Source organism: Protopterus annectens, chromosome 6.part0, assembly GCF_019279795.1.
Source record: "Protopterus annectens isolate FY-2018-M chromosome 6.part0, PAN1.0, whole genome shotgun sequence".
In the NCBI taxonomy this organism is placed as follows: Eukaryota; Metazoa; Chordata; order Ceratodontiformes; family Protopteridae; genus Protopterus; species Protopterus annectens.
The window spans coordinates 156,186,415-156,211,625 of NC_056737.1; the positions used below are offsets into that span (position 1 = coordinate 156,186,415).

General features: G+C 40.9%; 1 protein-coding gene across 2 annotated transcripts in view; it reads right to left on the reverse strand.

The window, feature by feature from the left end:
* EGLN3 (egl-9 family hypoxia inducible factor 3) overlaps positions 1-25,211 on the reverse strand; it is a 46,962-nt gene that overhangs the window by 15,885 nt on the left and 5,866 nt on the right. For both annotated transcript variants that reach the window (XM_044073891.1, XM_044073892.1), the window contains exon 2: positions 6,671-6,790. In XM_044073891.1, the coding sequence (XP_043929826.1) occupies positions 6,671-6,790 (120 nt within the window). The remainder of the gene's footprint in view (positions 1-6,670; positions 6,791-25,211) is intronic.

A 25,211-nucleotide genomic window follows, 5' to 3' on the forward strand; every position in this document is an offset into this window, starting at 1 on the left:
CGATCATTATGAAATAGAAGTCTTCCTTACTGTATCAATTAATCTTGAACTGTAAGCATAATCCACCTTTTATAAAGTGGTGGTGAACAGAAACTAAGCCCAAGTGTTGAAGTTTGTCAGAATGGCAAAGATCTTGATCATCACATAGGCACCTAGCAAATTTTCTCTGTACTCCCTTAAGGAGAATTAAAACACCTTTAAAATCACAGCAACACAGAAAATTTGACTAGTCATTGGCCTAACATAATTTTGTAAGTAGAGCAGAAGATCTTTACTGAAAGCTTCATCACATACTTTTAGGGCCCCACTGACTCAATAGTTTTACAATTTAGTCTGGGACTGATGTGGACACCCAGCATATTTAAATAGGAAAGTTCTGAAGGAAGTGTTCCTTAATAAAATGATGTAATGTGGTCCTATCTCACCACATTCTTAACTGATGGGTTCGGAGCCAAGAATTGGCTCTGACTCAGCCGCTATTTACTAGCTCGAAGTCTCTGATTGGCTGGGCTAGCCCTAGTATCCCAAGATGCACCACGCCCAAACCCCCAGATCTCGTTTGCCGCTCATAGAGTACAGACGTGGTCTCGAGCTTGGCTGTGGCTAAGTACCTTATTTAAACTATTTTTCTTAGTTTATTCTGTCTATTTTTCTGTCAAAAGCTGTTCTTACAGCTACGTTCAGTGTATCCTGTGAGTTGCGACTATTTTTAGTCAGTTTTTTGTTTTTGTGGATTCCTTATGTTTTCAGCAGGCTAGGCCCATTTAAATTAGAGGGCCTTAGCCTATCCTGTGTCTGTTACACATGTAGGGGCATTTTGAGTTAGCTCCCCTTTCTTTATTTAGTTAGTTTTTCTGTAGAAACCTTGTTTTTCACAGGCTAGGCCCGTTTAAGTTAGAGGGCCTTAGCCCTCCCCCCCGGTCTGTTAAGTCTGTTGGGAATTCAAGTTAGAGTCCCTCCCCCACCCTTCCTTACCTTGTGTGTGTGTTTTATTGTATTGCCATGTCAGGCAAAGATCAGAAAGAGCATAAGCCTTCTGGCTTCAAAAAGTGCGCCAAATGTTCTTATAAGATGTCCTTAACGGACGGCCATGACATCTGTGTGTATTGTTTGGGTGCTATTCATTTGCAAGAACCTTGTAGTGTGTGTCACTCTTTTAGCTCTAGAGTCTTGCAAGAGAGGAAAAATAAATTGATTCTCAGGGGCCTTGTCAAACCTACTTTTGAAGAAGCTTTGGAGTCGTCTTACTCAAGTGGGAAGTCTAAGTCTAAACCAAAAAAGAGATCTCCGGCTCCGTCTGGTTCATCGGAGCCATCGGAGAAAATAATGAAGACTGTTCCACCTTCCTCGGCTCCATTGGCTTCGGAGTCGAAGGAAGGGATTTCTGTGTCTGAGTCAACCTCCTTGGCTCCATTGTTATCGGCGCCGCAGGAGGTTTCCATGACACTGGAGCCGGCTTCGACTCCGATCCTCTTGGAACTGATTCGGAGCCTTTCTCCTAGCCTAACCTTGGATCCTCTGGGTAAGAGATCTCGACCACCTTCTGTGTCCTCCAAGTCTTCCAGGTTGTCTGATTCGGATGTGGACAGGTTGGTGCAGAGGCTCCTTCAGGCGCCGGTATTAGCCAGGTTATTTTCTGCTCCAGCCCAGTCGGCTCCGGAGCCGTTCCTCTTGTTGGTTCCGACTATTCCTCCTCCGAGCAGTCCTGTGTCATCGGAGCTGGGATGTTCTGCATCGAGTGGGGTCCTGGGGTCAGCTCTGATACCCCTGTTAAGCCTATCGGCTCCGACCTCGGCTCCAACCTGTTCGATTCCATATTCTGGTTTTGACACTTCGGTTTCCTCGGTCGGACCCGAGGAGGATACATTGGGGCTTCAGCCCTCGGCTCCGAGTCTCCCTCTTGGTGCCTCGGCTAGGGGAACCCCTTCTCTGATTGTGGTTTTGGAGACGGGTTGATCCTCGGATTCCGGTGGACCTGCATTCGTGGCCATGAGGAGCGCACTGGCCAGGTTTTCAGTGACTTCACTCGAATCAGCCACTCCTTCCCTCGGCACTGTGGCTGGAGCCGTTGACGCTCCCTTAGTGGACAGCGGGGCTCGAAGGCCTGAGGATACTTCCATGCGTGGTCCCCAGCCTTCTGAGGGCCCTTCAGATTCCTCGCCTGAGGAGCCTCCCAGAAAGAAGTCATGCAAGAGGAAGCACTTTGACTCCCCCAATGAGTCCATCACTTCTGATACCGACCTCGATGACGCAGAGGGGTCCCCTAAGTTGCCCTCCGATGAGGTCTCATTCTCTGATATTCTGGAGATTTTAAGGCAGAGAGTTGACTGGCTTTCTAAATCCCCATCTGAGGACGAGTCGGTCCTCCTCAAAGCCTTCGGAGCCCGACCTTCCGCCTCCTGGGTTTCTCCACACTTCGACAAATTGTTAGACCTTATTTGTCGAAGGGTGTGGGAACACCCTGACTCCGTGGAACCTGTGCCCAGCCACCCAAACAAGTTTCTGTCGGCACCCCCGGAGAAAGAGTTCCTAACTAAAGGAGTTCCAGTAGATGCCATGGTGGTGGCGTCTGCCACTCAGCAAGAAGTTGCAGAAGCTTCTGCTTCCATTCATCCTCCTAACAAGGAGTCCAGGAGTATGGATCAGTATGGGAAGCGTACCCTGTCTTCAGCGACCTTTACTTTACGGTCGTTGAACTATCTTTGCCACTTCACTAGACTCCAAAGAGATCTCCTTAAGGAATTGGGAGATACCCTGTCGGGTAACTTGCCTGAGGCGCTGAATCAGACTGTCAATGCCCAGCTGTCTACCCTTTCCTCTATTGTCAATTCATCCATTTGGCTCATATCCTATGCAGCCAAAGGGGCGGTTAGGGCAGCTAGCTCAGGCGTAGCCCTCAGGAGGCAAGCCTGGATGCACCTGTGTCACTTCGCGGAAGCCTTCAAGTCTTCCTTCACGGACGCCTCCTTCGATGGGTCCTCCCTCTTTGGACCCAAAGTGAAAGACACTCTCACCAGATGTGAGTAGGAGGGTAAGACTTTGTCTGCCGTAGGGGCCCGTTTCTTGCCTCCCTCTAGGCCTTATCCCAAGGCACGGAGGGGAGGCAAGATGTGGTACAGGAAATCTCAGAAGTCTTTCCCTGTCGATCATAATGACCCCCCTTCAGGGGCAGAGGAGGGGGGAATTACTCTGGAAGGTGCTGCCCTAGAGGCGGAGGAGGCCCCCGCAACTCAGGAGACCGTGAATCATTTCGTGGATCCTCCTACCAACGTCCCTGAGGGACTGCCCAACTGTGCTACTCTGGAGCCAGTTGGGGGCCGTTTTTCGAGGCATCCTCAAGCCTGGGAAAGTATCACTCAGGATCAATGGGTGCTCCGAATAATTACCGGAGGTTACACCATTCCCTTTCTTACACTCCCTCCCCTATCCAGAAAAATCCCAGATGTTCCACCCAGTCAAAGGGATCAAGCAGCGCTAGAGGTTTCGAAGCTGCTGGAAAAAGGAGTCATCCAACCAGTCCCCTCAGACCAGATCGGATCAGGAACTTACTCAAGATTATTTTTGGTACCAAAAAGGACAGGGGACCTGAGGCCCATTCTGGACCTCAGCCATTTAAACCGATTTGTACTGAAGTCCAAGTTACGAATGGTCACTCTTCAGTCCATTTTCCCCTTATTGGAAAAAGGAGTATGGATGTGCTCCATCGATCTCAAGGATGCCTATTACCACATCAAGATAAACAAGGCATCCAGGAGTCACCTACGCTTCCGGCTGGGAGCGAGTCACAACCAGTTTCGTGCTCTACCTTTTGGTCTCACCACAGCCCCCAGGGTGTTTACCAAATGCTTAGCAGTGGTGACAGCTCACTTGAGACATCAAGGATTCCAGGTTTTTCCTTATCTGGATGACTGGCTTCTCACTGTCCCCTCCAGGCATCTACTCGTTCGAGCCATGAGGGCTACCATCACATTGGGCCAATACCTAGGGATTACCTTCAACTGGGAAAAATCTGTGTTGCAGCCATCACAGCGTGTTGCATTTATCGGTGCAGAGCTAGACTCCATCCAAATGAGAGCCTTTCTTCCAACAGAAAGAATCAAAGTGCTATAGGCTCAAATGTTAGCCTTACTACCCCTCAAGAAAGTCCAAGTCAGACTTGCTCTTCAATTACTAGGGTCCATGGCGGCTACCATCATGCTAGTACCACTAGCCAGGCTACATATGCGGATCCTCCAGTGGCTGGTCTGGGTCCAGTGGTCCTTTCAGGAGTTTCCTCTGTCTTATCCCATTCTCATCATGGAACAATGCCAAGACCTATGTTGGTGGCTTCAGTCATCCAATTTAGACATAGGGAGACCTCTGACCCCCCCTGTCTCCTACTGCCACGGTGACCACGGACACTTCCCAGATAGGTTGGGGTGGCCATTATCTGGGCAGAACGGTCCAAGACACATGGCAATATCACGAGGTACATTTGTACATCAATGTCCTGGAATGAGAGCAGTGCTTCTAGCATTGCAAGCACTTCAGAGATCTCTTCCCAAGGGGACGATTGCTATTCTTTCCAACAGCATGTCAGTCGTGTGGTACCTAAACAAGCAGGGTGGAACCGGGTCCTATCCCTTTTGCAGAGAGGCCATGAGAGTGTGGAACTGGGCGGAGTCTTCCCAACGCTTTCTAGTAGCAACGCACACTCCAGGGAAGTCCAATGTGATAGCAGGCAGGCTAAGCAGAGCTATTCTGATGCCTCACGAGTGGTCCTTGAACAACCGAGTTGCAACTCAGATCTTCTCCAGGTGGGGTCAACCTTGCTGCGACCTGTTTGCCAGCCCCCTCAATGCCAAGTGCAGCAGGTACTTCACTCTGATCCCCCCCCTGGGGGAGCCACCCAGGGACACTCTAGTCCACGACCGCCCCCCAGGTCTGCTCTATGCCTTCCCTCCGTTCCCTCTATTATCAAGAGTGATTCAGAAGGCAACTTCCTTGGGAAGCAAAATGATTCTTATCGCACCATACTGGCCTCGTTAAGTTTGGTTCCCCTTTCTTCAGAAGTATACAGTAGATGGCCCTTGGACCCTGGAACCAGCACCAGACCTATTGATTCATCAGTCGGGTCAGTTCCATCCATCCATACGAACCCACAGGTTGACAACTTGGCTGCTCCACTTCCATCCTTAGTTAGACTACATTCCTTTTCACCTGAGGTGTTGCATATTCTGTCGTCCTCCCACAAGTCGTCTACCAGAAAACTATACTCTAGCAAATGGAAAAGATTTGCTATCTGGGCTGAAGCACACAATCTAGATCCCTTCACAGCCCCCTTGTCAGAGGTATTAGATTTTTTGGCTATGCTCTTCAAAAAGGGTTCCGCTACCTCCACTATTAAGGTACAGCTGGCGGTCATTTCTAACTTTCACATCTCACATGAGCCTTCCCTTATGGGCCATAAACTCTGTAAAGCCTTCCTGAAAGGAGCCTGGTTACTCCGTCCGCCATTGTCACAACCACTTTTACCTTGGGATTTAAGCTTGGTGCTTCAAACCTTAACTTCTCATTACAAGCTTGATGTGGTGTCTAGAGACCGGGCTTCCTTTGGTTCCATGGTGCTCAGGAGTATTGTCAGTGAGCCTCCCAAATTGTAGGTGCTAGGGACGCTGTCCCATCAGTTAAGAATGTGGTGAGATAGGACCACATTACATCAATTAGTTATGTACTCACCATAACGTTAGATGTATGTGGTCCATCTCGCCTACATTCTTATGTACCCGCCCACCGTCCCCCGACCTGTTGGACTTGGAGGAGATTATGTTCTTAGACCCTTCTGAGGATATTTTTTCTCTCTTCCTGCTTGTGTTATATCTAGGAGGTTGTGTATGTCACTCTGTTATATTGTTGGCAAACAAGATCTGGGGGTTTGGGCATGGTGCATCTTGGGATACTAGGGCTAGCCCAGCCAATCAGAGACTTTGAGCTAGTAAATCACGGCCGAGTCAGAGCCGATTCTCGGCTCCGAACCCATCAGTTAAGAATGTAGGCGAGATGGACCACATACATCTAAAGTTATGGTGAGTACATAACTAATTGTTATGATTGATTTTCAGGGCCCAAAAGTTATGAAACAGCATTTACTAAAACTGATAATTTTTTATTACAGATAGCCAATGTGCATATTAAAATTAGTGTCATAAGTAATAATTACAGGCATGAGAGCACACACACACACACACACACACACACACACACACACACACACACACACACATGGACACACACACACAGACACACATGCACACACACACACACACACACACACACACACACACACACACACACTTGTATCATAAATACCAAGAGATTTTTTTAATCAAAAAATGCCGCAATCATTTGCATCCACCGGAGCTGCCACCAACTAAGGCACATGGGACCTTGGTTTAACATGTTAACTAAAATATGTCATGTCAAAACTGCAACATCCCCTTCACTTGAACATGAATCAAGTACCTGACCCAAGGATAGAACCCAGAGCTTTCTAACATTAAATTTGAGTATCATAATTCTGAGCCACTGATATGGGCTTCTTGCTAAAAGTATTTTCAACATGTTTCTCTTTCAGAAATCTGTGTGGATACATACATATTTATGTATTAATGTTGATTACATTTCCTCATACCTTAGCGTCCCAATTCTTGTTCAGATAATAAATGCATGTGATGCACCGCCCATCACCATTTGGGTTGTCTACATGCCGAACATAGCCTGTTCCATTCCCAGGATAACAAGCAACCATTGCCTAAAAACAAAATAAAACACTGGCATTAGAAGACAATCAAACCAGACTTACATTGACAAAACATAATAGCTCACCTTCCACCTCTCATGCTCTGTGTTTTTCATTAGTCAGCAAATAGAACAGCATTTTTATGAAACCAACAAGCTAAAACCAAAAGTTTTACTCCAGTCCTAATGGGCCCCACTACTGAGTTTCTCCAGTTTAAACAAATGTGCTGTCTGCATTTTCTTGCTGACAAGTTTCTGCAAGCTAACAAAACTTGAGGGAACCTTTTCTTCTTGGAAGGGTGTTAATTACTGCTAAAAGATTTTATACGTGCTACATTTCATCCATGCACTTGAAAAGACGAAATTAAATAGACTACTGCACTTCTACACAACAGTTAAGGAAGCTGACAGCAATGCACAGATGTTTAACTTAGCATTTTCACCATTACCAAAACATTGGGCAGGTACTACTCCAAGCTCATGCCAGCGCTCTCCTTATAAATGTTTTATGGGGGTACATACAACATTTATATGAACTTTCTGTAAATGTTAAATAAACACTGTTCAATATAAACACTTAAAACATGCTGTCAATATTTTTGATGTTGAAATTACACTATTTACATCATTTTAAACATACCTATATATAGATAGGATGTGGTGGCTGAAAACAGGCCAGCCCACTTAACTTGCATGGCTAACAATTAATAAATATATTTTCTCTAAGAAATGCATAATTATGTGCTGTAAAATCTACTAAAATTAAATAAGATAAACTACTGCAGATGTGTACATTTAATTACTATACTCATTAAATATGGCACTAATAATAAACTACTTTTTGAACATCAAAAAGCTCTACTCAAAATGGATCGAAATTCTACAGCCTATTCCAGTTATTACCACCTTAAATATCTCAGTAACATGGAGTGAACAGTTGACACCGTGTGCATCTCGAACAGAGTGAAATGGGAATTCATTTCACTGCACCCCTACAATTCCTGCAAAGCAGAATTAATGTGCATCAGGACTTAATTTAGGAAAGACTTCTGTTACCACACAATATATGGGATTGTCTTGAATTATGTCTTTTAAAAAAATCTGAGTAAAAGGAACCTTTAAAGCAACATTACTGTACATCCATCGTTTTGTTAGTTTAGAGTATTGAACATAAAAATAGTTTCTCAACCGGTGACGCAATCTACTTTAGCTAGTGCAGAAATTATGTTCCCAAATCCAAATTGCATATTTCACACCATTCTGCTATCTTATTATTCCCACTTAGACAATACACAGTTGTACACATCTTCTAGAAGAGACTTGTCTTGAATTTTGAGAAATAATGTGCATTGCAACTGTGTACTTTTACATGTTTGTTTGCTAACAATGATATTTTATAACTATGTATTTTCTTTACATGCTTGCCATCTTTACTCTCTAAATGTAATTCTGGCACTTTGTATTCCAAAACAGCGAAAGAAATTGGTCATTTGTGGTCAGTGCTCTACCTTGGTAAACAAGTAATAACTAAATATATGCACACACACAAAAAAATAGGTAATTACTGGACTGAGCTTCTAAAAGATACTTTGTACATAAGTGAAGTTGTCATATGCATGCATGTAAAAACTAGCCAGCAGAATGAATACAATTGATTATGCTGTGATACTCTAAAACTGTTCATCTTTGTAAAACTTACAGCTGGCATCATAACACCATCCCACACTTAAAGGTTTAAACTAATCCACAGCCATATTTCATCATTTTATACTAAAATATAATAAAACTATAAACAAGGCATACATTTTAAATCATGAGCAACACAATTTTGCCAGTGCTTAAGTACTGGTAACCTATTATAAGAAGGCAAACATTAGGACAAAGACGAATGTAAGAAAAATTTGTTATTCTTGTAAACATTAGCTTCAGATGGCAACAGAATTTTACTACAACTGCTACAACTGTTTGTATTGTCTACTGTCAAGTTCATATTATAATATCTTAATTTTGAATCCTTTTAATTGGAGTACAACTCTACTGTGTTTAAATAATATATATATATATATATATATATATATATATATATATATATATATATATATATTGAAATAATCTTGATGAATTTGCTTATAAAAATGTTCATGCGCTCAGTTGTGACTTTCAGTCTTTTAGTACGACAATAATGTAGCAAATCACTTCTGTAGATAAACTGGTATCTTTTTGCCACAGGCCCCAATGACACTATTAATTTACATACCTAGCAAACACCAATTTACTGTTCCTGCCAAAAGCTGTCACTTTATAAACAAGGTGCTGAGATGTCTCTTGCAAGTGCACAGTAAAGGTAAACAACAAAGTAACTACATAATGACCTAGATTAAAAACAAAACAATGGTGCAAATTTGCCTTGGAAATATTTGCAGGGAGTTTAGAATGTTCTTTTGTGTACAAGAATCAACCACCTAACAGAATCAGAATGTGTCTTACAGAAGGAATGCTTCTTTAGGCTCAAGGCACAGCACACCCTCTTCACACACAACATCTGTATAGCACAACCCAAAAGAGAGAGGATAAAGGAATTCTGGTTTGACAGATGGATACATTACTATCAGCCTGCTAGTTTTAATATCAAGGGGTACAGCTGCTGTGTGGTTAGTGCTGTTTTCTTTTTTTTTTGTTCTGATCTACTGTGTTACAGTACAATACATGTATACCTGAATGCTTTAAATTAGGTTTACCTGCTTTGTGATAACTTACTCCGAAGCCACAAGTAGGGACAAATGGACTTACTAAATGGATAATATACATGAGCCCTAACCTCAGGTACAGAGAAGAGGAACTGATTGTTTCCACACTAGCCCTCGACAGCTGACTGTGCATGACATGAGTTATTCATTGTTGTATCTACACAACAGTTAAGGGTTGCCTTTACATATTCTCCAATTACAGAGAAGTCGTGGCAGGAAGTGAGGTCAACTGTTGTTTGAACACTTGAGGTTCTAGTTTCACCATGTGGTACGTGCTTGCTGTCATGATCAGAGAAGCAGAATATACACTGAAAAAGGTCACCCTTCAACTGGTTGCAAAGAAAGGAAACCTAAAAGTGGGACATAGCAAAACAGACTGTTTAATAGGAGGTCATCACAGAAGGTTGAGAGATCAAAATGAGACCTGATGAACCACACATAAAAGCAAATAAAACCATAAATTAACCTTTTTTATAAAATTCACAAGCTAGAAGTAAAACATTTGGCTTACACTTACTGGGGATCTCATGCAACAAATGAGCCCAAATTACTGCCAACAGATGTGCAACTACTACTCTTTAAGGGCACTACTAATGTTGTCGTACAGTGTGCTTCAGTGACAAGCTCTGAATGCAGCAAAACAAAAAATGCAAATAAAATGCCTATCACATGGGAAATATTACAAACATTGACACTGAGGCATTTGAAACCAGTTCATAAGAATTGTGGTTTAGTTACTACAGGTGTAGATTTTTTCAAGAGACATAGTTATGGTTTAAAGCCACATCCTGCAGACAAAGAAAAAAAGAAACGGATATTTGAAGTTTGGAGATATGGAACACAAACATGTTACAGGACTTCAGCTTGGTAGACTAACAACCAAGCAGAAGGCAAGAGAAGGTAGGAACCAGAATCCATTGTCTGCAACACAGGGATGCAGCTCACATGCGTGAGGTGTCTGTAGTTATTCATTTGAAAAAAAAATGGAAAGGAGGCAGAAAACAGGGTTCACAATGAGGCATCTTTCCCTATTCACCATTGAAAGCTTGAGGCTTTGGTGCATGTCTTGAGTGCATGTGAACAGCTTTCCATGGCTGCAGCACTTTTCTTCATAGCTTTGTCACAGAAAAAGAAATGAGCAATGTGAGAATGCACTCCTTGGCTTCAGATGTATGTGGCCATAGCTATATGAGCAACTGGTGTGTTAATCTTGTAAGTCAGTACTGTGGGGAGTTTTAAAGAAAACACCTACAAGTGGCTTCTTTGTAAATTTTGTCTAAATCTCATTTGCAAACTGAGTCTACTATGAAGGATTTAACCTGATTAGCAAAGAGAATAAATGAATCAATACATGAATAAATTAAAAAATAAGTAAATACAGAAATACACATAAAACCATGCTGCATACTGGCTTTTTGAGGTTTTACACAGTAGGTTGCAGGAGGTCAAGCATTTCTACAAAACAAATCCCCCAAGACATTGTATGACTGAAGTCATGCTTACGAGAATGACTGTGGTTTGTGTCATTCCCTTAGGAGTTGTGTGCTGAAAGTTATGCAAACAGTTCACTTTCTGTATCAGCAGCAACACGTACATAGAGAGAAATGAAGATGGAGGCCAGTAAGAGAGCAACCATAGACTAAGAAGATCCTGCTAACGCTATTTTTTTTCCAAAATAAGTGTGGCACAAAGTCAGAAAGTTTACTGCATCAGCTTCTTAACTGAAATTTATTGCGCATCAGACCCAAGGAATCCCTGGATAAGAGATACACAGAGACTGCCAGACAGATTTACAGATGTGCAGACAGGCAGGCAGACACACAGACAGACAGAGCTTACCCCTCACTAAGTGAATATGGATCCAAAAAAACATGCTCAGATCCAAGCAGAGGAGCCGGTAAACAATGTGAAGAGTTACTGATGAAAGTCCAAGGACTGCAAATGCAAGACTTGGACCATGCAAGAATAATGGTGAGAAAGCACTGATCATATACATCTACATATATATATATATATATATACATATATACACACACACATGTGTATGTATGTATGTATATATATATATATATATATATATATATATATATATAGTGTGTAACGTGTGCATTATGTGTACACACACACACACACACACATTTTATATATATATATATATATATATATATATATATATATATATATATATATATATATATATATATAAACCATGTCTTCTAAGTTAGTCCCAGTAGGCTACTGGCCTCTTTTCAGGGGAGACCCACAGTGACTGAGTGATGGACATCCAGTTTTTTGCATGGAGGGCAAGTTTTCCTCCTAGGGGCACAAGTAATTGGGCAGGGCTGGGAAGTAGAGTTGAGAAGTCATTGTGAACTTTTTCCATAGGGAGGTGGCTTACCACTCCCTGTTTTACGGGTGGGAGCACTCCATTGCTTAGATCTCCGCATATCCTGAGACTGTAGTATGGGTGGTCTGTTTCCCCTGGGTCTTGTTTGGGAAAGTCTGGAGGGGGCTGGAAAGGACCAGTGTTTTGAAGGGCAATGCCTACTGAATCTAGGGGGTTGCACTTGTAAGAATTCTTTAACGGTTTGCAGAGATTTAGCTTTTTCTTCCATCTTTTTAAGAACAACTTCTGCTTTGGTTCCACACAAAACATCCTTACTTAAAAGGAGCATCTAGTAATTTGGATTTGACATGATCTGGCAAAGTCTGCTCCTTCAGCCAAGCATGTCTTCTCAGTACAGAGCCAGTGACTGCAGCCCTGCAAGATGCTTCTAGGGCATCAAAGCCACACTGCAAAGTATGCTTACTAACTTGGTTTACAGAATGCATAAGCTCTTGCAAATCTTTATTTTCTGCACAATCTGGAAATATTACCATTTTTTTTGTTTAATGAGTTCCATAATATATTGCTGATACTTCAGCATGTGGAACTGGCAATTCAATGCCCTGATAGCAAGAGTTGCAGAGGTATATACCTTCTTACCCCATCTGTCTAAAGCTATGGAATCCCTGTCCAAAGGGGCAGAAATTTTGGCTGTAATAGCCTTAATACCTTTAGGTCCCTGGGAAATGATCTCTGGATCAGCAGTAGGATTCGTGAAAAGAAACTTGTGAGAATCAGGTACTCGGTAGTACCTGTCAGGTTTCCTGGGGGCTAGAGGTAAGGTGTCTGGAGTAAGACTGGATTCCATGAAAACATCATCCACAACATCCAGGACAGGGGGGAATAGCTAAAGGTCTGTGCTGAGGTAACTCTAAAAATTCTCTGGGTCTCTTTTTGGACTGAGGACAGTCTTGGCATTCCCAATGGAAATGCTCTCTTAAAGTATGCAAGGTTTCACCAAAAGAGAAATCCTCTGGATGGGGAGGCAGAGGGAATGGATTCCTCTGCATCTGTGTCCTCATAGGCTGATAACGGCATATCCTGATAATCAGAAAGGTTAGAGTCACTGGACTCCTGGTCTGCAGAATCTGAAGGCAACTGAATTCTTTGTCTCTTGGCAGGGGAAGTCTGGCTTCCTCTAATTAGCATTATAAGGTCTTCAGCCATTCTAAGCATTTGTTTTTGTGGCATGGGGGCCTGAGCATGTGTGTTGGTTGTCAGTTTTCTAGGCGTAGTGTGTACTCTGGGCCTAAGAAACTCTGCGGTTTTGGCTAAAAAAAGAAGTTGTCAGTTTGATTCGAACATCGGTAGGTGGGAGAATACCCTCAGAAGCCAGTGCCTGCATAGTGGCTCTGGACCCATCCAAGGTAGAGACATCTGCTGGTTCCATAGTCGATGAAGCATCTCGTGGCATACCAGACTCCGAATGGGTCTCAGCAGAGCCCTACGAATCCATGGAAGTGGGCATCAGGGGCTGCAAAGGCGCCTCACTGAGTAGTGGCAGACTGGCAACTAGCTTAACGGAAGCATCATCGGCAGTTTTGGACCTATACGGTCTGTCTCAGTCTTTATCCTTACAATTTTTGGAAGATCGGTAATTGGATGGCTTATCGAAGCCATTTCGGAATACGGAGATCGAGAGCGAAAGAATTTAGCAACAAAACTAGCCCAATGATGAATGGTTCGGGTGTTAAACGAGGCACAAAATTGACAGCGAGGGACGTCGTGGTCTGGGCCTAAACAGGTGATGCAGTAAGAATGAAAATCTCTGTGAGGTATTTGCTTTCCACAGGTAAGACAATTGTTAACTTTTTCTGACATCAGTTAGAGCAAGAAAAAAGGATCCCCAACGGGGTACTTAGCTTTAGAAGACTTCAGGATTATGAACTTGTAAAATGAAAATTGAGTAGCGGCCGACCTGACATCATGGAAGAAGCGACAGCATCTGACACAGAAATACTAAGACTCTGGTATTTGGGATGACTGAGAGCTACCTGCAGACAGACAACCCAAGTGTGATGACTGCAACAGTGAAACACAAAGAACATATTTTATTTCCACTTGAGCTGCCACCAACTCAAGCAGATGGGGCCCTCAATTTAACATCTCATCCAAAGGGTAGGACACTCAGGAATGTAGCTCCCCTACCATTCAGCAATGTAATGTCAGCAATTGATTTGTCTGGTGTAGGAATAGAACCCACAGCCTTTTGCATTAAATGCAAGTCAGCTACATGTTGCACCACAGACATCATATTGTCTGATGCATACATACCAAAACTAAAAAAAATCTAGTTAAAAGAATCAGCCAAACAAATGTAAACATCTTGTGATCTGTGAATGCATGCACACAGTAATGTCATCAGCAGAAACATGTCTTTTTGATAATGACAACGGCCTGCGCAGTCACGTTTTTTAAATCAGTATTATAATACATCTTCATGCACACAAACTCAAGATTTACATCACAAATAAATGCTTATATCTTGCAGACTGTATAGCCTATAATTACAGTGTCAGAACATTTGTATTCAACCAGACTAGAAATCAAGGAGGACAGAATCTTTCAATGACAAACAGATGAACACCCCATATCTCAGTGTCATTTGTTACTCATGCCTTACCCTTTCTTACACTATTTAATTGTGCAGACCTACTGTATATCACATTAGTTGAACTTCAACGATTGCAGTTTGTCTATAATGCAATCCCAACAAACAGAGTTGTAACACTGTAATGCAGGAGGATAACAAGCAGAGTTGTAACACTGTAATGCAGGAGGATAACAAACAGAGTTGTAACACTGTAATGCAGGAGGATAACAGACTTGTAACACTGTAATGCAGGAGGATAACAAACAGACTTGTAACACTGTAATGCAGGAGGATAAGCATAACATAAAGGTTAAGAAGGTAATGTACCAGAGACAGGAAATTCATGAGACTGGGAATGGGATGAAGGCAAGGTAAATAAACATCAGAGTATAACACATTTCACCTTTCAGAGCCTTGTCTTAAAAATACGTTTCTGTTTCTATTTTCATTATGGTTACATGCTTTTGGCCATTTTTTTCTGTATATTTGTCCTCTTCTCACCACTTCCAGCCTCAAATTTAGCTTCTGTGGGATGAAGGAGGAACGTTGTTGTGGGGTGACATGATGCATAAGGCCGGGAATGTCTTTGTGGTGTTAGATGATGTAAAAGTTGGCTAGGGATTAAACAAATAGAGCTGCTGTTTTCCAATATACCACAGAAACACCATTAGCCCAGGCAGAAGGTAGCAAAGTAGTTAAGTACTGAGCTAAAAAATCTACACATATGTATCTCCTCTAAGTACAAACCCTTTAACGTTCTAATATGGCCTCCAAGTACAAGTGCAAACCTAAACAAATCATTTAACGTTCTAATATGGCCTCCAAGTACAAGTGCAAACCTAAACAAATCCTTTAACGTTCTAATATGGCCTCCAAGTACAAGTGCAAACCTAAACAAATCATTTAACGTTCTAATATGTCCTCCAAGTACAAGTGCAAACCTAAACAAATCCTTTAACGTTCTAATATGGCCTCCAAGTACAAGTGCAAACCTAAACAAATCATTTAACGTTCTAATATGTCCTCCAAGTACAAGTGCAAACCTAAACAAATCCTTTAACGTTCTAATATGGCCTCCAAGTACAAGTGCAAACCTAAACAAATCATTTAACGTTCTTATGTTCTCAGTTTCAAAAGACACACAAGTGTTTCATCAGATGAAGAAGTCAGTGACCAAAATGCAAAAAAGTCTCAGAAGATGGAAACAAATGGAAATAATATAGACTTTCCTACTAATTAAAATGTTGTTTTGCAGCTACCACATATGACATTGCACTGTAGAAAGAAGCAGTTCTGGGACTGTGTTAGTCAGCCTGTTTATAAATGTCACTGCGTGTAATGCATAGATGAGTTACTAAAGAAGGGCTCAAATCTCCCCCACTCTGTCATTACAGTGAGAAGCTGGTGGGTGGCAGGTTATACATTAAACTTGCATAATGGTTCTCCTTATGCTTTACTGCATGCTACGTGATCAGATGCACATGCAGTGTTTTAAACCTTAAGGACATGCTCTTTGTGGTAGAGATTGGTTTGACAGTTACTGCCATGCTATGGCTTCAACTTCCTCATTTTGTCTGGAAGTGCTCTGTTTTTAATTATTTATAGACAAGAATGTCAAAGTTTCCACCTAAACATACACATTCCAGAAAAAGCTGCAATGAATGGCTGATGCCGTGACTGTCACTTTAAGTGACTAAAATGAAATTTCAAGAAGAGTCACAAGTTAAGTTACATAAAACCTAACCATATCTGGCAGAAAACCTAGTTTCAGACAGAGGGTAGAGCAGATAAATTCCACTACAGAAAGTGAGAAACTCAAGGAAGCATTTAAACAAGAAAAAAAATGCCAATCCACAAAACAGACCGCCAGAGCCTACAAATGTCTGAAGGAAAGTATGGTCACCATCAATACCTTCAGCACTCTGTTCAGGGAAAGAAGACTGCCAGAGGATAATTTCCTTATATATATATATATATATATATATATATATATATATATATATACACACACACATACACACACACGTGCAGTTCTTGAGACACACATGATTGTAAACAGAAGCAATTCAGAGAAAGGCTGCACAAGAAACTATGTAAAGAGAGATGAGATTAACTGGTAAAAAATGAAGTTACTTTAGGGAAATCCAATGCCTCAAAGTAGGTAACATCTTATAAAGAATAAGAAAAAGCATTATGAGAACAAGATGGTACAATCTGAAGAAAAAAGAAAGATGACCTGATGACCTTGGGAGACATAAGGATGCGTTACAATACAGGATGGGTGGTGGATGACTGTGACAGCCTTCCTGAAGAGGTATCATAATCAAAAACATTAACTAAATTCAGGAATGGTGGCTCTTCTAAAGGAACGATGGAAAAATAAGTGGTTGATATTCTGTAATTTGTGCATACTATCAGAAAGTGAGCAGATACAGGAGGCCAGGTGTTCTTTGCCTGCCGCAAATAACCTTGTTTCTTAGACCTAACTCACAAATTATATAAGAGAAAAAGGAGTCAGTAGGAGTATGTGGAACAAATAGACACAGATGACTTTGTAAAATGCAAAAATGGCCATATACCAGGACATTTAAAAAGAAAGCCCTAAAATAAAATGAATATTGCATCTGCAAATCAGGCAGGTAAGGCTGCTGCAGAAGTTTTTGTCTAAAAACAGGGTGCTATTAAGCTAGAACCATATGTGCAAACATTTCTATTAGTATATATTAATTGTACGGCAAACAAGACTGCCATTTACATTTCACAGTACTTTCTTATTTTTCATTTATGCCCCTTAATACAAGTAAGTGTGACTTGTAAAGTTCCAGCCACACTGACACAGGTGTCATGTCTGTAGGACATTACCAACTTTAACAATATATGTTACCAAACATCTCAACTTCTTTGCTCAAGAATTCTGGACCATGCCAAAAATTAAAAGGAACGCGAGCCCAAAATCAGGACAGTTCTTCAATATTACTCTAATTCACTGAAAATGTTACTAAACTACAATCCTCAGTGATTTACCTGAAAACCAAAAATTGTTTTAGGGGCAGGTCAAAACCATGAAGCAAAAATCAGGGAACTAAGAGGTACCCATACTTTAAACAGGTTCTGGAGTGAAAATCTAAGTCAAGCACATCAAAGCTCAAAAGATGGACATCATGTGCCATTTTAGAAATGCAACAAAGTTAGTTTTTGTGAGTTTACTTTAATTTAAGTGCATTTTATTTTTGAAATCACTCTGCAAGACATTTAATAATCTTCTGAAAATATTTCTAGATTATATTTTAACTTTTCTTCTGTCTTCTACAAGTGTGCTCTGTATAACAATCAATACATTTCAGTATTCAGGACTCAAGATGGAAACATTCTTCCTGTTTAAAGTTTCCAATTTAACAATGTTGGTGCTTTTCAAACCTATGAACAAATGGATACCATCACCAGCTTAGTTTGAGCAGCACATTTATTTCTAGTTTCCAGTTATCCAGCCAAGTAAAAAGAACTTGAGGCGTCTTTTTAGACATTCCTATAAGTTGCAGGAATGCCTAGTTCTTTACAATTCAGATTTGGCCTGTTGCCATCTCGATGGAGGTTTAATATCAGTGCTACGTGCAAAGCGTGAGACTACTACTGTGTTCAGAACAGCTTAGAGTACACTGTCAGCTAAGTATGATAAATAAATCACAGTCAGGGCAAATCACTTGTCTTCAAAGCAGTACTGCAAATATGACAAACTTAAAAAGCATTTATTGCTGCAAAGAAAGTAATCCGAAAGAAATGTAAAGCATTTTCGTTTAGTAGTACTAATTTTAATTTTTCTCCTACTTAATGTACCAGCCACCCAATATAGATAAATATAGCAGGCCCTTAATGTACCAGCCCCCCAATATAGATAAATATAGCAGGCCCTTAATGTACCAGCCCCCCAATATAGATAAATATAGCAGGCCCTTAATGTACCAGCCCCCCAATATAGATAAATATAGTAGGCCATGATCGTTAGCATACTAAAGCAGTTATGTGATTGTTGTCCAGCAACTTTTTTCCATGGATGTAAGATGACATGGGAGGTTTAAGTTTACAGGAATAAAGTACCCAGTGCTACAAGAACAAAGTGGTAAACTGACCGGGTAATGGAAGGAGGGCTTTTTTCTGTTATCATTTAACTTAGTGACCTGCTTCAATCATACTTGGGAGGAGAATGAAGATAATGCATTTAGCACTTTTTGTAAGAAAACAGACAGATGCAACAGAAACCCTTGCTCTCCAGTTTAAATGGAGGCTTCTGGAATGTCATTCCAATGCACTTAGGGTTACCACCGACTGACCTGTTTATGTAGGATAGTCCCTTTGTAAGCAGCTGAGTCTTACAAAGCAACATGACAAATCACAAATATCCTGATATTTTATGCCAAAACATGTTTCTTAATTTTCTTCAAATAGTTGTATATAATATGCATTTTGTATGAACAATTTAATATGATATGAAACAAAAAAAACTCAGATCTATAAAACTGAGCTTTTATTTTGGCAATAAAGTCCAGTCCTCTGCACTGATTCTTGACATGTTTTTTTCCCTACAAATTTACTTGTTTTCATAAAAAGTTCCATTGTGTGCATTTGAAAAGGTGGCAACCCCAAACACACTGTAAATGTCATAACAATTCCTTCTACTCAGTAAATGACAGTGGCATGTAAGTGTCTCCATAACAAGTGGAGAGCAACACTGAACTCACATGCCAAATACATATGCTCAAAGAATATGCAAAACCCATTCATATACTTGAAAATAGCTCCATTTTTAAAAAATGTACACACAAAAAATTTAATTATTTAGTTACCTACAACAACAACTGCAGGTACTTGCAAACAGAATGATTTTACTTGGTATTGTCTGATGTTACTGTATAGCTAGAACATTAACATTGTTTAAGCTTGAAGGTATCAAATCACAATGACCAAGTAACCATCATATCCTTACTTTATAATTCACCATTTTAGTAAAGGATCATATATGATAACACATTATTTGTCTTTTTTCTGTGTCTTTTCCTCTCTTCCTTGCAGAACATCAAGCCCCCATCAATTACCTATTTGTACCCTCAGCACTGGGTCTTTCTCAGTAAGGAGGCGAGAACTCCCTGGTGGGTCCGTCATCCAAGAAGTTATAAGGGGTGGCTTCTGTCCCTGCCTCTACTCCCTCATCCATCTACTTATTGGATGATGTACATGGTTACTGTGAAAGTAAATAAATACATAGCCTAGTACCTACCTATGAACCTATCGGCCCTAGGGCCTATACAAGCCTAGCCAAAAAGGTACCCTGGTTTTCGTCATGCAAGAAAATTATTTTCCTGTCCCCCTGTTGAGCAGAGCCACAGAGGTGATCCCCAGGGTGACTTTCCTATTTCCCATCCAGTCATCAAGATTTTTCTTGAAGAGTGCTAATGAGGAGCTTTGTTTGATATAGATAGGCAGTTTGTTCCAGAGTATGGGAAGTCTCTGGGACAGGAAGCTATCCCTCCAGCATGTTCTGTTTATTGTGGTGACAAGATTTAGGTCCCCATAGTGTGTAGCTTGGAGGGATTGGGATTTAAGTGGATCATGTCCAACAGCCCTGGGTTTGACACAGCTTTGTATGTTAGGCAGAGATCGCCTCTGAGTAGGTGATATGCAACGGAGTAAAGCTGGAGTTTTTTGAGACAGTTTGCATAGGGAATCTGTTTGAGGCCGGTAATCCTTTTTTGTGAGGTATTTCTGCGGCCTTCCCAGTTGTTGTAGATGTCTTGTGAGGTACATACCAAAAGGGGGCATTGTATTCTATAATGGGTCTAATGAGTGATGAGTAGAGAGGAACAATGACCTCTTTTTTCCTGGATGAGAAACATTTTGTGATGAGGTGTGCCACGTAGAAGGATTTCCTAACTACTGTGGCAATGTGATTATCAAAGGAGAGACTACTGTCCACCTATGTCCCAAGGTCTCTTATCACACTTCCGGTGTTAAGTAGACTACCACCTATGTGGTAGCTCATGGGTACAGAGTTTTTACCAAAGGGGATGACAATGCACTTTTTGGCACTGAGCTTGAGGCCATAGTTTTGACACCAGGCATCTGTCTCAGTGAGGCACTTTTGTAGGATGTCCACATCGTTAGGAGTTTCAATTATGGCTCCTAGTTTGCAGTCATCTGCGAACTTCATTAGCCAAATATCTTCTGTGTTAGCTTGTACTTCAGAAAAGTAGATACCAAACAGGACAGGACCCAGAACTGAACCCTGTGGTACTCCACTTGTCACTGGTCTGAAGTCAGATTTGGAGTCTGCTACTTTCACAGTGTAGGTTCTGTCAGTGAGACAGTTGGCAACCCATCTTGTGACATAGGGATTTATACCTAGTTTAGTGAGTTTATCTATAAATTCCAGAGTGGGGGATGGTGTCAAAAGCCTTGGCGAGTTGTAGATAGGCTGTGTGAACCAGCTTACCCTTGTCTACGGATTTGGTGACTGCTTCAAAGTAGTCAGTCAATCAGGTTTAGGAGACATGATCTGCCTTTTACAAACCCAAACTGGGTGGGGTCCAAAGTTTGGAGATTACCAATGTTTTTGTTTATAAGTTCCATGATGATATGTTCCATTGCCTTGCAGACCAGGCTCGTTAGGCTAATGGGGCGGTAGCTCCCAGGGACTGTGGTGGATAAAAACAAAAGTTAGCTACTACAATTTACAACAAAACAAAAAGTGCATAATACATTCTCAGTCAACTTCTTATGTGATGAAGAACAATACAGAAGAGTTAACCCACACTTTTATGCACTTTTTTCCTACTACATACCTAATGGCCGTCTGTGTATGGTGTTCTCATCTGAGTGACAGCAATCATTTTGGAGCCATTATCTAGGAAGCTATCACAGGATGTTTGTTTAATTCTTAACGCATACTTTCAAGCATGCCCACTAACACTTGAGGGGTGAATATGTGACTGGCACAGTGCAGGTCTAACCCTCACTTCCACATATGATGTAAGCCCACAAATTACCTCACCCTCCTTAGAACCATGGTCTACTCATGTTCGAAGACATAATAAGCTCAGAAAACATATTAAGATCCCCTGCAAATGAAGACAGAATTAATGTAAAGCTTTGTGACCTTCCAACAGTTTAGAAAGCATATCTTGAATTCTCACACTCACAAGTACGGGGTACTTACATGTTTGTGAGCTCATCAAACACTCTGAACCTGCGCTTCTTGTGAGCTCATCAAACACCCTGAACATGCGCTTTTAGTGATTCATTCAGTCACAAAAAAAAAAAAAAAACACCAAGAGTGGTGAACTTTTCATCATTCCAAGATGTCTCAGATGCTACACAAAATCACCCTGAATGACAACACCCCAACACAGTGTCACACAAAATAGAAAAAAAATATATATATACATACATATATAAAAAAGAAAGTGGCAAAAGAGACTGTCATTCATATAAATATCAATATACATTATATAACCTAAGGAAAGATAACTTTTCATAGGCCTTTATATAGGATGAGCAGTTCAGCCTCAAATCCATGATGTTGACAACCTTCTGAAAACTACACCTCTAAACCAAAGACGGCATGTATTCTCTTTCTGACTTAGCTGCAGTTTGTGTAATTATGCTCAGCAAGTTGAGTCTGTTGTTGTAACAATGTTTCAAAAGTTGGTCGAGTTTACATACCATGCAAGATTAGTTACAGACTTACTCTAGTCTAGAGGACACCTTCTGCCTAAACTTAAGGGCACTAGAGACCACATTTTCTGGAGTTACCAAAAATACTGCCACTTGATACTGTTGCATTTAAATAATGCATTTACTCCACAGCTTACTCCTACAGGTAATGCTGTTTTAATCTCCTACTCTTTATAAAGCATTGACTATGACACGCAGGGCATTAAAGGGACAGTACCACAGGAAACCCACTATGCATGGCATGGCAAAGAGGACAGAAAAAGCAAGAAACAGAATGAAAGGGAATACCTGAGGCAACACTTTTATGGGGCAAAAGACAATGAATCAAAATGGTGTGCAGGGTTGGCCTTCTTAGGTGCACTAATGTTTTGTTCCCATCTAACCAAATACTTGTCATTTCAAGGGTATATGTCCCTAGTAGGGTAAAAAAAATAAATGAATAAAACATGACAAAAAGATGGGACACTATCACATACTGTTATACGGTTTGTTATATTGTTTAATGCGTGTTGGGATACATAGGGGTGTATTAAAAATAACTTATTAAGTTTCATTACAGTAGAACTAGTGAAGCGAGAGAAACTAGGTGCATAATTATTTCAAGAGATCAAAGCACTCTGTCAAAGTTCAGTTCCCCCTTGTAACAATTACAGGGAGGAAATGCTTCCTCACGGTTATGGGTGCCCAGCGCATATTGCAAAAATCTTAAGAGTGATATAATTTTTTAATGACTATGTTTGAACTATTTTTATACTCAGGATACACTACTACAAACAATACACAGAATAATCTTAACAAAGTGTGCATGTTTAAAACATCTTGTGGGATACAATAAAAAGCAGTACCTGGGAGAATATACAGCATGAAGAGCGTCACAATAGAAAATGATTGCTTTGAAAAACTGGTTGCTCCCTTGCAGGCACTAGGAAATCTACAATTACTTCCAAGAAACCTGGCCAAATAATCCTGTGTGGGAGGGGAGAACTGAGGTGCTAAAGCAGAAGTGTAGAGTTACAGGACACGTAAAGTTACGTCACAGAGAGAAGAGGGTCCACTGTGACTTAAATACAATAACAAAGGACTTTCATTTACTGGAACCAACCATAAGTTAATTCGCTGGACACAAAATTATAGTGGGGGAGGGTCTTCTACGCTTCTATACCTTTCTTTACTGAAGTTGCTCTGGGTTTCACTACGGCTTGGGCTGTGACTGACACACCCTTAGGCCTGTATCTGTTAACCTCGTGCTGCGTACTATCTACATTGGCTTTGGAAGGCACTGAAAGCATGCTTTTCTCATTTGTAAGCATATCTGTGTGCTTTTCTGTGAGCTCGTATATCCTATGGCCTTATTCAGTGTTAAAATCACTGCCCCGAAGCAAAATCTCTCTCACTGTATCATTATAAATAACACACACACAAGTCTGTGTTTTATCAACTCTTCTCTCAGATCACCAAATCTGCAAGTTTTAGCCTGATTTCTCAAGTTGGTTATATATGCTGCAAAAGTTTCACCAGGCTTTTGAGTCGGTATATAAAGGCACTTGTTTCACACTGCATATACTTACAAAACAGTTCAAATAGCTATATGCACTTCAGCAGCACATAGCTTCTCTTCCAAATGCAAACACCCAGCTCTTAAAGCCTTTCTTTAAAGAGGACAGAAAAAACGAAAGATTAAAGGTGAAAAGGGGACCTTTACAACCTCTCCTCACATTTTTGTTTAGGATTTAAGAATCAAATCACCCTTTGAACAGTACTTAAACCTCACACCATACAGCAGAGGAAGAACAATCCCCATCTGTATAGCTGATAACTCATACACACAGTACACATATCAGGAAATTATCACTGTCATACAATAACTAGCGTGTAGGCCAAGACAATGTATGTAGCAAACCCACAGTTGTTTTATATATTCAAAGCAGGAGCTGTCAATATATACACAAACTAAAATGCAGTAAAAACATCACTGCTTACACAAAATAATTAGAATCTGTCTACAGCCACACGTGGTGGCTACTTTACACATCAAGTAGGTGTGACCATGTAGAAACTGACTTTGTGACCACTCTTACAGAGGTGTGATAACCTGACAGTTTACGGGGATGCTTAAGTAGGACATTTGTACCCAAAGACTTCCACTATAGTATTTTCTACAGCAAAGAAAAGCAAATCAGACAACTACCTCCTTCTCTTACAACTCCCGTAACTACTGAATCACTGGACATGAGTTGCCAGCTCCAGCAAACATCAAGGGTATCCATCCAGGTATACAGTCCTACATAAAGCCTCCCTAAATCTAGGCAACAGCCTCTTTTCCATAGCGGAAATGGATATTATTACCCTTTCACATTTTTATCTTCCCTGCTCCCACCATCTAGTTTCTTTTCCAATCGGCTGATTCATTTTACCCAACTGGCTAGCTGTAGCCCTGGGTCAAAAGCCACATAGAGGCACGCCATTATCCACAAGTGGTTCAGATATATTTTAAATGCTCTATCCACAGCCCTGACAGATAATCAGCAAACAGTGCTGTCAATGCAGACCTCTGTGAGTGCTCTGCTGCTTTCTTCCCCATACCTATCTAAATACATCTGCAAACACTACGGGTTACGGTCCTAACGGGGACCCCCCCCAAGAACAGACATCCTTATCATTCTTGTGAAAAAAAAAAAAAAACAGCAATTTAAAACAATCACTACCAAATCAGGAACATGAAAAAATTCACTGTCTATCATTTAGGAACAGACACCAGATACCTACAAATGAATGATACTGCCTGAGCTTCCCATGAATTCAACCATGATAACCTCTGTGTTACCTGGATTACACCAACAAAAGCAAGCAGAAAACTGGGTAGAATTAAATTGTCATTTCTCCATCCCAATGCATCAAGTAAAGCCATTTTTTTTATAATGACACTTCTAGACTTCTGAAAGCATCAAACAGGGGGACAGGCAGTTCCTGTACTACATTAAGA